The sequence below is a fragment of the Camarhynchus parvulus genome, chromosome 1A, assembly GCF_901933205.1.
Source record: "Camarhynchus parvulus chromosome 1A, STF_HiC, whole genome shotgun sequence".
Lineage (NCBI taxonomy): Eukaryota > Metazoa > Chordata > Aves > Passeriformes > Thraupidae > Camarhynchus > Camarhynchus parvulus.
This window is the reverse complement of record NC_044586.1, coordinates 31,738,924-31,753,436: the sequence shown is the minus strand read 5'-3', so window position 1 is coordinate 31,753,436 and position 14,513 is coordinate 31,738,924. Positions and strand designations below refer to the sequence as shown.

Sequence of the window (14,513 nt, the reverse complement as noted above, 5' to 3'; positions counted from 1 at the left end):
CCTTTTCTTGAGGGACTGGAAGGGCCATCTGAAGTCCTCTTCAATGCCTGCTGCCTTCTTTCAGGAGATAGTACAAATAAAATCTCCCAAGTTCAAATGTGTATCTATTCAATATAGCTCTAAAATTATAGCTGTAAAATTAAAGGCCTTACTTTAAAATTGCCACATTAATATTAATATATGTATTTTAAGAATTGTTTAAAAAAAAATGGTGGTGTTTGATTAAACAATAACCAGAAGGAAATGTTGTGGGCTACTGGCAGCTGAACATTTTTATGACAAAGCTTATATTTTAAAAATTATTCTAATGATCAGTAATGTTTGTATGCCAAAATTTATATAGTATTTACATGCATGTACAAACATACAAGTATAATTTCTATATTATATATAAATTTAATGATATAATTTAATGATGACTAGGTTTGTGATTCCTTTTTTTATTTTTAATTTATAGTATCTGATTGATTCCTTGGAACCATATGCAATAAATGAAAATATCAAACTTCCTTCTCTCCCTTGGAATTCAATGGAAGCAGACAATGATTTATATGAAGGTTCAGCTGAAATGTTTTCCAACATCCAGACAGCTTCCCCAGTAATATTTACAAGTGTACCTGGTGATAATTTGCCTGGTATAAATGGAGCTATAGAATTACATTCTGCTTTGGGTAAGATATTTTAGAGTATTTTTCTATCTGCTTCTTTGTGCTGAAAGACCCCCATCACTGTCCCAGATATGATCTTTAGCACATGGTTCAAGCAAATTATAAATGGGTCATTTGCTGGAGTCAGATTTTTTTACTAGCAAATAACCTTCTGAAGCAAATGGGAATGCCACACAGGCAGGAACTAGCCCCTTGTCACCCAGCTGACCTTCTTCCTAGGGAAAGGAGCACCCGAGAGCCATCAGCCAAGCTGCATAGACAATCAGTTATTACAGTTGCCAAAGCAGGTGTGATTGTCAGGGATTAACATATCTCCAAGCCCTTCAGAGACCTTGATTTTTCTAAGCCTTTTGACTAATAGGTTTTCAAATGTCAGTGAAGGTAAATAGGTCAAAAGTTACAACTTTGCTGTATGGGTTACAAACAGGTGGAGATGACCCCATGACATGGTGATGTCGTTAGTGAGTACACTTGTTCTGTATTATCAATGGACCACTGTTTCTATACCAAGTATGGATATTTACAAATCATTAAGCAGCCCTCAACTGACAGGCAGGGATTTCAAATATCACTCGAATTTTTTACAGTGTTTTGAACAGTGGGAAGAAACATAGGTTTTGTTTTTTAAAAAATTACTTAATTAAGTCACTGAATTCATCTATATGCACCAGTATCTAAAACCAAAATTTAATCCTTTATTTTAAATGACAGTGGGTATTTTCTGTGCTATGTTAATCCTGAAGAATCTTCTTTGTCATACACAGGAAATGTACAGCATTTTAAATGTAAATCTTCTTTTTATAGCCTCATTCAGTTTGAGGTATTGAGTTGCTAAAAGATGTCTGTGCTGCTGAAAATTTATTTCAGCCTGTGTCTGTTGTGAACTACCATCTAAGTATTGTTTTATAGGAGTTATTATAGTAGTTAAAGCTGTTGACAGCCACATTTTCAACAGGGCCTGATGTTTTTTTCAATGCCTTCATTTTAATGCCCTTCTCACTGAATTCTGAGCCTGATATTCAGGTATGTGAAGTGCCCACACCTTTTCATGTTGCACTGGCATAATGACTGTTTTATAGCAGATGGTTTTGGCTAACACAGTTGGATTGTGGCTGACTTTGAACTTTATTTTGAGTGCACCAAACTCTCTTTGTGGGCATGCATGGCTTCATCATTCTACTGACCACAACTCTTCTGGTAAAAATACCAGTGTGAAGGGATCTGTGAAGGCAGCCTTTCCAAGTATTGTTGTTCTAGCACCATTGAGAGGGCAAGGAAGATTGAATTTGTCTTTCTTGATTAAAAATATTTAAAACCCCTCAAAAGCTCCATCAGTCTAGGAGCCGTTGTTCTGAAATCACTGGAGAGATTAGACCTTGTACAAAAGTACTCACAAACCCTCACAATTCTACTTGTTGCTCTTTCATTCTTTCACCTAGGCCAATTTATCTATTGTACACATGAAAAGGGATTCTTTTTTAGGGAGTTAAGAGGTTGAATGCAGACTTTTTTCTGTTTATTTATATAATTGACATATAAATTAATTCTTTGGGAATAAAATAGGGTTCCCATGCCAAAGTGAGTTTAGAATGCATAAGAAATAAAATGACTTTATGAGTAAGCAGCTATTTCTCTCTATTTACTCATAGACAATCGATATAACATCAACATTTTGGCTGAAGAGCTGTCATATGTTATAAAGGGCCTCACACCTTTCACAGATTACACAATTAGTGTGTCTGCTTTCACTGCTGTTGGAGAAGGACCACCATCAGTTCTAACAGTCAGGACAAGTGAACAAGGTAAATTGTATCTGGTATTACCAAAGTTGACATACATGACTTATTCCACTGAATGTTTTGATTTTTTTTACTGATTTATTCACTTACTGTATGTTCTTGTGTTTTTGTTTAAGTCCCAAGCTCAGTACAAAATATATTTTACAAGAATATTAGCTCCTCATCTGTCTTGCTGTATTGGGATCCTCCTGCAAATCCTAATGGGAAAATCATTCATTATACTGTTTATGCCATGGAATTGGATACAAAAAGAACATTTCATGAAACAACTTCAAACAACAGCTTGCTTATGAGAGGTACAGTGTCATTCGATTTAAAAAAAATAAACTTGCAAGTACATTTTACAAACTTATTTTTCCAATTTTATATAATGCAGTCATTTGAAATATATGTGGATCAAATCTCACACATTCACCCATGTCACACACAACAAAACTGCAAGTAAAAACAAGGTTGGGACTCGTCTACTATGGAGGAATATGTAGGGTATGTGAGATGGGAGAAGAGTGCTGGTTAAAATAAACAGTAATTTTTTCAATGGTACAAGCAGTAATCTGTGAAATGGATTTCTCTTTGGAATATTTGCCTCAGTCTCCTTTTTTCCCATAGGAAAATATTCCTCAGTTTTCAAGTCTTTTTCAGATTTGAATTTTTTTCACAGTATTTTTCTGACATTAATAAAAATTTTCTTATTTTAAGGTGGCAATTTTTATAGTAATTGAAGCAAACACATTCCTAATGGAGTTTCATTTAACCATTGATGTTAATCAGAAAACTGCATACAGATGAAACCCCCACATTTGGATGTTCATATATTCATCCTTTGATGTCCTTGACCAATTCTTTAAGCTCTTTACACAGTTGAAGCTAGTTGACTTCAAAATCTGCTGATTTAACTGCATGCTTGTTTGACTGTCACCAAATAAACAGTATTGTACATATTCTTTTAGGGTGCATAAAAAACTCTCAGAACAGTATCTAGTACTATAGTTTTATAAGTACTTATGGCAAAAGAAGTCAACAGTCTTGTTTATGAAGTTAAGAGTCAAGATATTTTAAATTAATCTTTTCAGGTTTAAAAAAGTACACAGATTATAAAATGAGAGTCACAGCCTCTACCGCAGTTGGAGAAAGTGCTTTGTCTGAAGAGAATGAGGTGTTTGTGCGAACCGCTGAGGACGGTAATACACTGTTTGCAATGATGATTTATTTTCTGTACTGAAGTTTGTGTTTGTTAAAAAAGAAGACTAGCACATACAAAAATGGGGGAACAAAGTGTATAGATAAAACCAATGTTGAAATTATTAGTCTTCTGTCAGTCAGTGACTTCATCCAGACCATTTTAGGTAAGTGCTAAAAAAATAATAGCGAAAGCTGCGGCATGGCCTACAATCAACTAATTTCAAATGTGATAGACAAATGGAGGGAAAGCTGCAAAGCTGAGCCTCCCTCTCTCAAAATAATATGTCCCTAGCACCCATCTAAATAATAATCTTTATGTTTACATTTTATCTTCTTTTTCTTTTTGTTATCATGCATAAATTAGGTTGGTTTTGAAGCATGTGGGCATTTCAACAATTCAGAGACCATATTTATATTTGTAGGCAAAGATGCTGATAAAGTGAAGATTTTTTTTAATGCTGAATATAATAAGCAGTTGTTTTTTGTATAGGTTTTAATAATTTTAACACTTCTCAATAATTTTAATGTCAGGTATAATACTACATTATAAAGATTTTTGAATCTTCCTTTCTTACTTGCAAGGCAGTTTCAACACATGAAGGCACTGGGGCAAGAGCTGGAGTTGTCATTGGCTTCTGCAAAGAAAACATGGGAATTTGATTTGCAGAGCAGAGCCATGAATGTTAGTCTTTTCTTGTTTGCATCAAGTTTGTATTTTCACTGGTTTCAGCAGTTATTTCCAGGTTTACTGAAGTAATGCAGAGGGTGATTGCCCAATTGTTATCTCTCTCATTTTCAAATGTACTATGATAGAAGAAAAATAATTGAGTGTCAATAAAGGAGAAAAAACAACTACAGGGCTAAAAATAATGCGTATTTATGAAGCTTAGGTGACTTGAATAACCACACAAAATATCCGATTAAATGGTGAATCTTAAAATAGTGGCAAATCTTTTAAAAAATTACATTCTCAAATGCTTTTAGTATTTTTACAGAGGAAAAGCATGTCACAAGAAAAGAAAATTGCTTATATAAGTATTTTTCTCTCTGAAAGCTTACAATCCCTTGCTTGTGAGTGTTAAAGAATTTTTTTCTAGTAAAGTTTCTCTCTTCAGAGCCAACAGCCAACTGTTCATTCATTCATAAAAGAGCTGTGCAAGGCTTGAGGAAACTAGTGAGAAACCCACCAAGAATTCTTGCCTTTTTTTAAGGCTATCCATAATTGTTTATCTTCTCCTTCTTGCCTTTTTTTAAGGCTATCCATAATTATCTTCTCCTTCTTGTTGTTTAACTTTCCTGAAGTAATTCAGGCTGAGATTCATGTGTCCTAATTTTAGCCTAGAAACAGATATTTGTTTGACTCTGGAAAGGAGAGATGCCTCCAAATAAAAGATTCACTACAACTGTCTTAGATAACTTGCATTAGGATGGAAGAAACTAGGCTGTTGCATTTAAATATTTTACCATGCCAGATAAATGGCAAAATACATTTAAATTAAAAATTAAGCTTCTTCACATGGGAAATATTCATGTGAGCAGTCTTGCCATCCAGAGAGCAGTGATCTGTTACAGTTAATACTTTCATGTGCTCAGAAATCAGGAATGAAAGTGATTTGTAGGACCTTTTAGGCAAAAAAAGAAATTCATAATGAATTCTGAAATATCTTCAAATGCATACACAAACGGAATCCTATGATCCTGAGTAGGTAGTATATTTTTATCTTGATTTTACAGATTATTTTAGGGGTAAAGTGGTGAAGCCTTCAGAGGAATCAAAGTTGACATTCAGAGCTGATTTTATTCATAAGTGCAGCCCACTCACTTCTTCAACACTTCCATGCCTTATTAGCTCACAGGAGTCACATGAGCTCATACATTGCCAATAGATTTAGCCACATACCACCCTGGATCTGGACTTTCTTTGTGCATGACCTTCACACCAGAGTGTGCAAGATTTACACAGGGTTCTCTAAATGGAATTTAGTTACTGTGCTTGCAGGCCCTTTCTTGGTTCAATAGTTGAAAGTACTGAGGGTGGCTATTTATAAAGAAAGCAGAGAACATTAATGCAAGTTTAAAGAACTGAATATGAGGAAGACAATGAGAGGATTTGAAGGACCAGTCTGCATGACACCGGTAGAGAGGAGAATTTTTTTTTTTAATAAGTGCAGTTTCAGATAGATTTAGAAGTCGATGAGAAAAGAAATTCCAGAAAAGCTAAAGTGTCATAATGCAAAAAGATGCCCAGTTTTATGGGTAAAAAAGAGACGTATCAAAATTAACTAAGGTAAAAGGTGGAAAGGCTTTGAGAAGGAGATTGAGAAAATGAGCATAGCTCTTTTGTTGCAGTTAGGATCAATGCCAAGATCCAATAGGTTTATGATGTCAGCTCTGTATTCTATTATTTGAAAAGGTTTTTTTCTGATTTCTGTGTTACAGAACCAGGTTCCCCACCTCAAAACTTAGAATTAATAAATATAACTGCAACAGAAATAAATCTGAGATGGTTACCACCTGAGCAGCCTAATGGTCTCATAACTCACTATGAAGTTCTGTACAGTGATTCCAACGATTTTTTTATCAAAAATGCCTCATCTACAAGTATATCACTAAGTGAAATGAAGCCATATACTCTCTACAACATCTCAGTAAGAGCATTCACCAGACTTGGCTATGGGAATCAGTCATCTTTTCCGCTTCTGGTCAGAACTTCTGAAACTGGTGAGTATTTTTTAAAAAATGAAAATTTTTACAAGAAGTTGCTTTATGATAACGTTTGATGTCCAGGAGATAAGTTTCAATAATTGTAAAAGTATTTCCTTACTTTGCCAGGCAGTGAGTTTGAATCTCATTTTTCTCTTTTCTATACAAAGCAAAAGAGCAAGGCCAGGTGCTTGGTAAGGGATGGGTAACCAAGAGCCCAGGGGTCCCTGGGCCAGCTGAGCAGAGGCCTCACTAGCCAGGACTTGTCTCACCACTCTACTGCAAAGCACATGGAGCAGGCAAGGCACGGCAGTCAGGGCCAGTCTGGAGTGCCAAACACCTCCTGCTGATGCAGCAGGTCGGAGGTCAAGCCAGGAAAGTTAGTTCACAGATTCAGTGACAGTAACCAAGCCAGACAGAGCCAAGTGCCAGTGGGGCATGCCTGCAGTGGGGGACCCAAGCTGAGGCTGGGCTGTCATGCCAGGCAGGGACAGGATCAGTGGGACCGTGGCCAAGCACAGCCATGACAGCGATGAAGATGAATTAAGATGACTTCTATAATTTTTTTTAATGACCTTGTTGGTACTGTGTGCGTCTAAGTTCTTTAAATTCAGCCTCTTTTAAAATGTATTTCATAAAAAAATAGGATATAAATCCAAATATTTACAATATGTTTAATTGAAACCTTTTTATAAGAATTCTTTCCAAATCAATGAAACTGACCGAGATATTCTATAATTTTTTTCTTCTAGTTCCTGCTTCTGCACCAGAAACCATAACCTATAGGAACATCTCATCCACGGAAATTGAATTATCATTTTTTCCACCATCCATTCCCAATGGAATCATACAGACCTACACAATATATCTCATGAGGACTAATGGGACTGAGCAAAGAGTTATAAACACTACCGTTCTGACCCTATGTATTGCAGGCCAGTATATAATGATCTGGAACTTAGGGCAAGTGAGATTTTTGGGAAGTGCGCAACAGACAAAGATATATTAGTTTATTTGTTGGACCTGAGCCTTCTTGCCCTTACAGAAAGTTTTTTGCTCCCTGTCCTGAAAAATAACTTATGTCCTGTCATAATGTGATGAAATGGGCTTTGGGTGGTAGAGTCTAACATAAATCTTATTGTACTTTAGATGTTTAAAGTACAAGGAACTTCAATATCATTGTAACAAAGGAAACCCTCAAGACACCTGCATATCTTTCTGATCTTTTTCTGGATAAAAAAATTCCTTTTCCACTCACCTTTGAATCTTTTCCTAAGTTCTGTCATTATTGCTGAGGTGTGGCACAGCAATTAATGCTGGGAGCTCAGTACCCTCACTGCTACGTTTTCAGACTACAGCCAAGGACAAACTGCAAAGCATTCTAGGAATATGAAGTATAAGCTGGTAATTACGGCTTTGCCCCTTCTTTTGCCAAGCTTTTGGTGTTCCAAGCTTTCCCAATGCTTATTTCAGTCTATAATTACACAGATCAGTGTAATAGGCTTATTCATCACTCCAAAAATACTTACAGTCCATTGAAAAACTAATTTGGTCCATTGAATGGTTGTTTTATTGAATTATTCTTTTTTGTTGTTTAGATTTAAGTAAATATACAGAATATACTGTAGAAGTGTCTGCTAGTACCACAATGGGAGAGGGCGTTCGTAGTTCACCTCTGCATATACTAACTGATGAAGATGGTAAGTCAGAACAGAAGTTTCAGTGCATCATTTTCTACCTGCATTCTTAATTTACTCTTAAACTTCATGTCAGGTATTTTTAAGTCTTATGCACTTTTGTTGGCAGTTATAGCTCTCAATTTCTATCTGTACCTACATATCTACAGACAAAGATATTTATCTATCTATCCATCTATCTACCAATATATTTATCAGTGCAAGCTGTATGAAAGGTTGCAATTGCTGCACATGGACTTTTGATCTTACCAATATCTCATGAATCTGAAGTATCTTAATTTACTCATACTATTTTAATTTAATACATGACATGGTAGAATTATTGTATTTGGTTTTTCAGTCATGTGAGAGCTGGGGAAAGGGAAAACCACAAAAAGGCAGTTGGGATGGTCCAGGGACATTTCTGTGGGGTTTCTTGTATTATTCTAAGCAGATGCATGTACAGGTACACATAGATAGCTATGAAATTATTAATAATATGAAAATGCCCAAGGTCCATCATCCGTAGAACTGGACTTCCAATTTGAGCTGGGGCGTGTGCAGGCTGAGGGTAGAACACAGTTGTTGCAAACCCTGCTAATTTTTACAGTGGGTGTAAAACCAGCAGAGGAACCTTAAAATTATACTTGTACTTTCAGTACACAATGCTTGTGGTGCAAAGTTATCATTGGTCACCTTTTGAGTTTCTGCAAGGGAATCCTGAAAACAAAAATCATAGCAAAAATCTTAACTTAGGTGCTGTGAGTCACATGTTGGAAAAGGCTCCTTTACTTCAGGAGGGCATTGAGACAAGCAACTCACCAGCCACACTGTCAGTAAAACAACTTTGCTCAAGAGTTATTTTGCTGGAACAGATTGAAAAGAGCTAGAATGGATAAATCTTTTTTTTTAGCAGAGATTATTTTTATTTAGACCAATGTAGTTTCTGTTCTTTAGCAAAAAAAAAAAAAAAGAAATTATCCGAATAAGAATTGTAGAATTAACTACACACGTCAAAAAGATGACATTCACCATATGACAGATCTTTTGTTGTATAGTCACTGAGGATAATATAACAAGTAAAACACAAAATACAGCTGTCAACATTTTTCACCAGTAAATACACTCACTGAATGCAGTGAACCTTTTTTAATGAAAAATATAAAATAGTTTTTTCTATAATAGAAGGAGTTATAAAACTTTTATGCCAACTTTCTAGATAGTGAAAGGAACAAGAAGTGAAAAACAACAATATTTATAATACACCACATGTTCCATATTCGCAGGAACACAGTGTTCTAAGGTTCAGACCAAATGTTTCATAGATTTGCTAATAGTTATGCTCATATTTTCAATTTTCATGCATGACTACAGCTATGACCTGAATTTTTAGTGCATGATGCTCTTTGGTTTAATTTGCGAAAAACAAATGTAATTCTAATATTACTTCATAGTGATGCATAAATCCATGAATCAAGATGCAGATAAAGATTCATTTCTCAATAACATGCTGATAATAAAGCAGTATTATTTATGCATACATTAGTTATTTGTCCTCAGTAAAATTAATAAGAACCTGAGAACAAAGTCAAAAGTAGTCTAACATTTTCATTTATTTACGATATTTCCCTTCAGAGTCAGGGTATGGTGTCATCTAGGGATCATCTTAAAATTAATTTTAAGGATCTCAGTCAATGCCTATGTTTTCATTTCCCCTTGTGGCATGTTAAATCTATGAATGTGGTCTCTGTTTGATGGAGTGAATAGATTTTACTGCTGTCTACTATCCCACAATTTTATCATCTCTCAATGCCATTCTTATACACTTTTCCACCTTTTGGCGCTTTGTATAATTCTTTACAGCACCTTTTTTTCCTCAGGGGAACTATTATTCTGTATTTTACATGTGTTCGTATCTATAAAGCTCTTGCTTTTATAAGAAGGGAAAAAAAATTCCAGCAATGTACTTGGGCAGTAGGTGAATCACTGTGACCTAGCCATTGCTCTGTTTTCTCATGAAGTACTTTTTCCATTGAATCACAGAAACAGATGTTCTAACAACACCATGCAAAATCTTCTTTTATCATCTGTCAGAAAAAGGAAAAGAAGCTGTGCCTTAACATTAGCTGATGGATACTGTACCAGTGTGGTACAAGGTTAACTTTCTATCACAAATAATTCAAAGCCTATTCAAAGATGCTGTGTATCCCACTGATCCTACCTGTTTAACAAGATGTGTCCTATTCTCCCATTTTACAGCTCCAAGTTCTCCTCCACAAGCCCTCTCTGTAAAACAGTTGTTGGGTGTCACTGTGAAGTTGTCATGGAAACCTCCCCTGGAGCCAAATGGAATTATCCTCTATTACACAGTTTGTGTCTGGTAAGATTTTTCTGGAAGTACTTCTGAGGATAAATGTTAATCTGTAACCTATCAGGAATGTTAGGTTTTTGTTACACAATATGTTGAATACATGTTTTTGGGAGAACAAATATCCATTCAGCACTTAAAATACTGGACTTCTTTATATGCAAATTCAGACTATCAAAAAACTGGGGGAACAATTTCAGCATTTTGTAAGCATTGTCAACATTTTTTGCCAAAGGTTATGCTATAGTAAGTGAATTTAGATTTAAACTAGAACACGGTTCCTATCTCCATTATTTTCTGATTAGGCCTGCTGCAAGGCAGGGCGCAAACCCATGCTGAATTGTCAAGGAGATTTGAAATAGGCTTAAAATAGAGAAATATTGCCTCCTTTTATAGATGGTGTGTAAGAGCCAGGTTCAGAGTTTCGTATGTTCTATCAATTATGTCTACAGTTATATTTTGTATTTATTACATTCATAACAAACATGTATTTTTAACAGATACTTTACATTTATTGTGTTGTAGTTTTTTCTATCTAACCTTTTTTATTATTTTGTTTTCCTCCTGTCATATTGTTTCACCTTTACAAAGGAGTTTTGTTACTTTAAAACTTGCAGCTTCTGTCCTATTCATTGCAAAACATAGTTTGGTCTAGCGATGTGACATCTCTTCAAAGATCTATAACTTCTACTGGAGGTGAAACGTTTTTTATTGATCACTTTTATTATAGCGCATTGATATTTTACCATTTTATTGCCATTGCTAAGGTGCAGGGAGCAAATACTAAAGTTCATGAGACATGAACCAGACGTGCAAATCCTCAGTTGTTACGGGCATACTGCTCTTGATCTTACATTATTTTATTGTTATTTAGGGTGGGTTTTGGCCTCAGTGACTACTATTTTTATTTTTTTTAATTATGATTTCTAGTTAAATTGATGATACAGTGAAGAGGAGAAAGCTCTTCTTTCCAGAAAAGTTGAATTTGTCTTCTCTTGGATAATTCCGCTCTACTGGGAATGTCTTTTGCTCTTTAAAATAATGACTGTCCTCAAGCTAGGGAAGAGTTACTTTACGATAAGGGTTGTGGTTTTGATGCATGCTGTGTTCAAAGACTTGAGGTTATGCAACTTTTCATCCTTATGTTCCCTTATAACTTACTGCTTTTGTTATTGTAAGAAAAGATTTAGACAGAATTATTTTTAAAAAAGAAACAACTCTTAAATTATCCATCTTTCTAAATATTGCAATTAAGCAACCACACAACTTCTGCTGTAAGCCTTGACCATATTCTTTTTGCTCTGTCTTGTCTTTCCTTACTGTGCCATACCTAAATTTAGGGTTTAGGTATCATGTTAAGGCAAGGACGTTGGAGAAAAACTCCCTTTGCCTTCAAAGGGGTCATAACTTCTCTCCTTCCTTGGCAGGGAGTGAGGGGTGTGGAGGAAGGAGAGTAATTTTAAGTATTTAAAAGAGTTGTCTATACAGTTTCATCAAATGCCTTGCAGGGGGAGATTTGACAAGGCAAATTGTCATGCCATATAGTTGCTGCTCTTGGGAGGTACTCAATATATTTTGGAGGAGACTCTTAATCCCAGTGCTTCTCAATAAAGCAGAAAGAAGAAGGTTACTACAGTTGTTAAATAAATGTTCTTTCACTTCATTAAATATTTTGCAACAGTTATAGAGAATTTGGTAAGCTTTCTTTAGCTGATTTGGAATAAAAATCCAGAGTCAATAGAATAGAAATGGTGATATTTGCAATGTTTTCCATTATACTTCATGGAATTTGTCAGAGGACAAGGATGCTAGTAGATAGTAAAGCAAATTTCTTCTTTCCTTGAGCCTAAAAACTCATACTCCTTAAATGTAATTTTAGAGTATTAAAGGTGCAATTAACAAAATTTCTGAACTTGTATGTAGCTATTGCTTTTTGACATTATCCTTTCCTGCAAAATTCTGTGAGATACTTATTGACTAGGTCTATTTTGAGGTATAGATTTTTAAGAATACATGGTATCTGTCTTTTTCAAGTGGAATTATGCAATTTCTTGGACTCTGTGTTGTCTGTGTTTTTTGAAAAAATGTGTTTTAAAACCTTATATTATTTTTCTTCAATAAAATTTCTTGGCATAACTTATTCTCCTAGGTATTTTCTCACTGTCTGTGAAGGCTGCACTCACTTTGATCAGTGTTTTCTTATTTTTATTACAATATTAGCAGTTTCTAAACAGAAAATTAACTTCTCTTGTAATACCTCAAGTTTTTGTTCTTCTTTCTGTGCTTGGTTGTGGAAATGTTTTTTGGCAACTCAGACGTAAGAATGCAGTTACTCAGAGTAGAAATGTTCACAACACTAAGCTGTGGATTTTCTTCTTACTTAAATTATAACCAGATACGTATTTCCATACTATGAATACATTGGGCAAAGATCCAGGAAAATTTTTCTTAGTATAGAGTTTGATAACTGCAGCTGCAATCTCTTGTAAATTTTACTGACTATTAAAAATGTCAGAAGTTTGGGAAAAATGTAAATGTTAACTTTCTCTGTTACCAAGAGTGTTTCCCATGTCAAGTGACATTCCACTCAAAATCTGAGGGTTAGGAAGGATTTTTTCTTTCATTCTCATATATTTTCTCATTACAGTTGTTTTTTAATGTAACCTTATTTCAGATATATTAGACGGTGATCTTTGCTAATGGGACAGTCATTCAGTTATCAAAGGATGAAAGTCTAGTAATTTTGAATCACTTTTTTCTTTTTTTTAGTCTTAGAACATATTGTCATTTGTGAAGAGTTTCACAGTGATTTCTGGAGCAAGATATTTGGTTTTAATTATCAAATTATCATCTCTGTATGAAATCCTATTAGAGACACAGGACACCTACTCATACAGAAATCTTTGAAGGAATGGAATGTTTGGTTTTTATTTTCCTCCTATTTCTTTCTTATAAGATTATGTTAACTTTACAAGGAATATAAGACTTTTTGAATTCAAGTTAGTTATTTCTGTACCTTATTTTACTTTCTGATAATCATTTCATACCTATGCTAATACCAGTGTTTTATTAATGTTACATCTTACAGTCTTTCTAGGCGGGTTTTGACCTGACTGGAGTTCCATTCTGATCCTCTGCTACATTCCACCAGAATTAACTCAGCACCAGCTAATTCCTGTTCCATATCATCTTCTATTATTCCATTTATAACTTCAGCCTTCTGACCAATTTCACAGAGTCACAGTAGGGCATGCTCCCTGCTATAATCTTTTTATATTTCACTATTCCTGTCCAGGGAGACAGTTTAGTTATGCCCTACTGTGTCCTTCCCAAGGGTAACACATAACCATTTGAAAGCAGTTAATAGATAGAAATACTTCTCCCTAATATTTCATATAACCATTGTCTTTGTTGATGTAATTAGCAAACATATTTCTGTGGGTTTTTGGGTGTTATTTTTTTTAAGAAGCAACATGAAGAGCCGTACTGTGATGCCTTAGTACTAAAGTTAGCTTTTCACCATAAACCACAAAAATTTATCCTAGCCTCTTTTAAAAACCTAAATTACTTGTATTTAACACAATATTGCATTTTTCATTTTTGCAATAAATGCCATAATTATATATATAGAGAGAAATGGTGTGTATATACAGAGAGAAATGGTGTGTATATATAATTAATAAAATACTTTTTCTTTAGGAATAAAATGTCAAAGAGGAGTGTAAATGTAACAGAAACATCACTGGAATTCACAGATCTAGAATATAACTGTGAGTATAGTGCTTACCTAACAGCAAGTACAAGATTTGGAGATGGCAACATAAAAAGTGATACTATAACATTCAGAACTTCTGAAGGAGGTAAGCTTCTATACAGTATGAACCTTTATTTTCATTCAGCCTTAAAATTCTGTCAGCCTCTTTTAAGTTAATAAAGCCACTGAAGTAGAAGTGACATTTGACTTGTAAAGGACAGACGTTCTACCTGTCTCTGTGGCTCTGTCTTTGTGTATACATGTATCTATGGCTCTATAAAATTATGATAGGTATTGCTACTAATTTACTGAGAAAAAAGAATTTCTCTTTAGGACAGATAAGATCCAAATAATTTCTTCCTA

At 34.7% G+C, this 14,513-nt stretch overlaps 1 protein-coding gene across 1 annotated transcript in view; it reads left to right on the top strand.

Annotated features, from left to right (window-relative positions):
- PTPRQ (protein tyrosine phosphatase receptor type Q) overlaps window positions 1-14,513 on the top strand; it is a 99,233-nt gene that overhangs the window by 13,553 nt on the left and 71,167 nt on the right. The window contains exons 10-18 of the mRNA XM_030960825.1: window positions 458-671; window positions 2,318-2,470; window positions 2,584-2,763; window positions 3,541-3,648; window positions 6,089-6,370; window positions 7,105-7,287; window positions 7,951-8,052; window positions 10,288-10,408; window positions 14,096-14,256. Coding sequence (XP_030816685.1) covers window positions 458-671; window positions 2,318-2,470; window positions 2,584-2,763; window positions 3,541-3,648; window positions 6,089-6,370; window positions 7,105-7,287; window positions 7,951-8,052; window positions 10,288-10,408; window positions 14,096-14,256 — 1,504 coding nt within the window. The remainder of the gene's footprint in view (window positions 1-457; window positions 672-2,317; window positions 2,471-2,583; window positions 2,764-3,540; window positions 3,649-6,088; window positions 6,371-7,104; window positions 7,288-7,950; window positions 8,053-10,287; window positions 10,409-14,095; window positions 14,257-14,513) is intronic.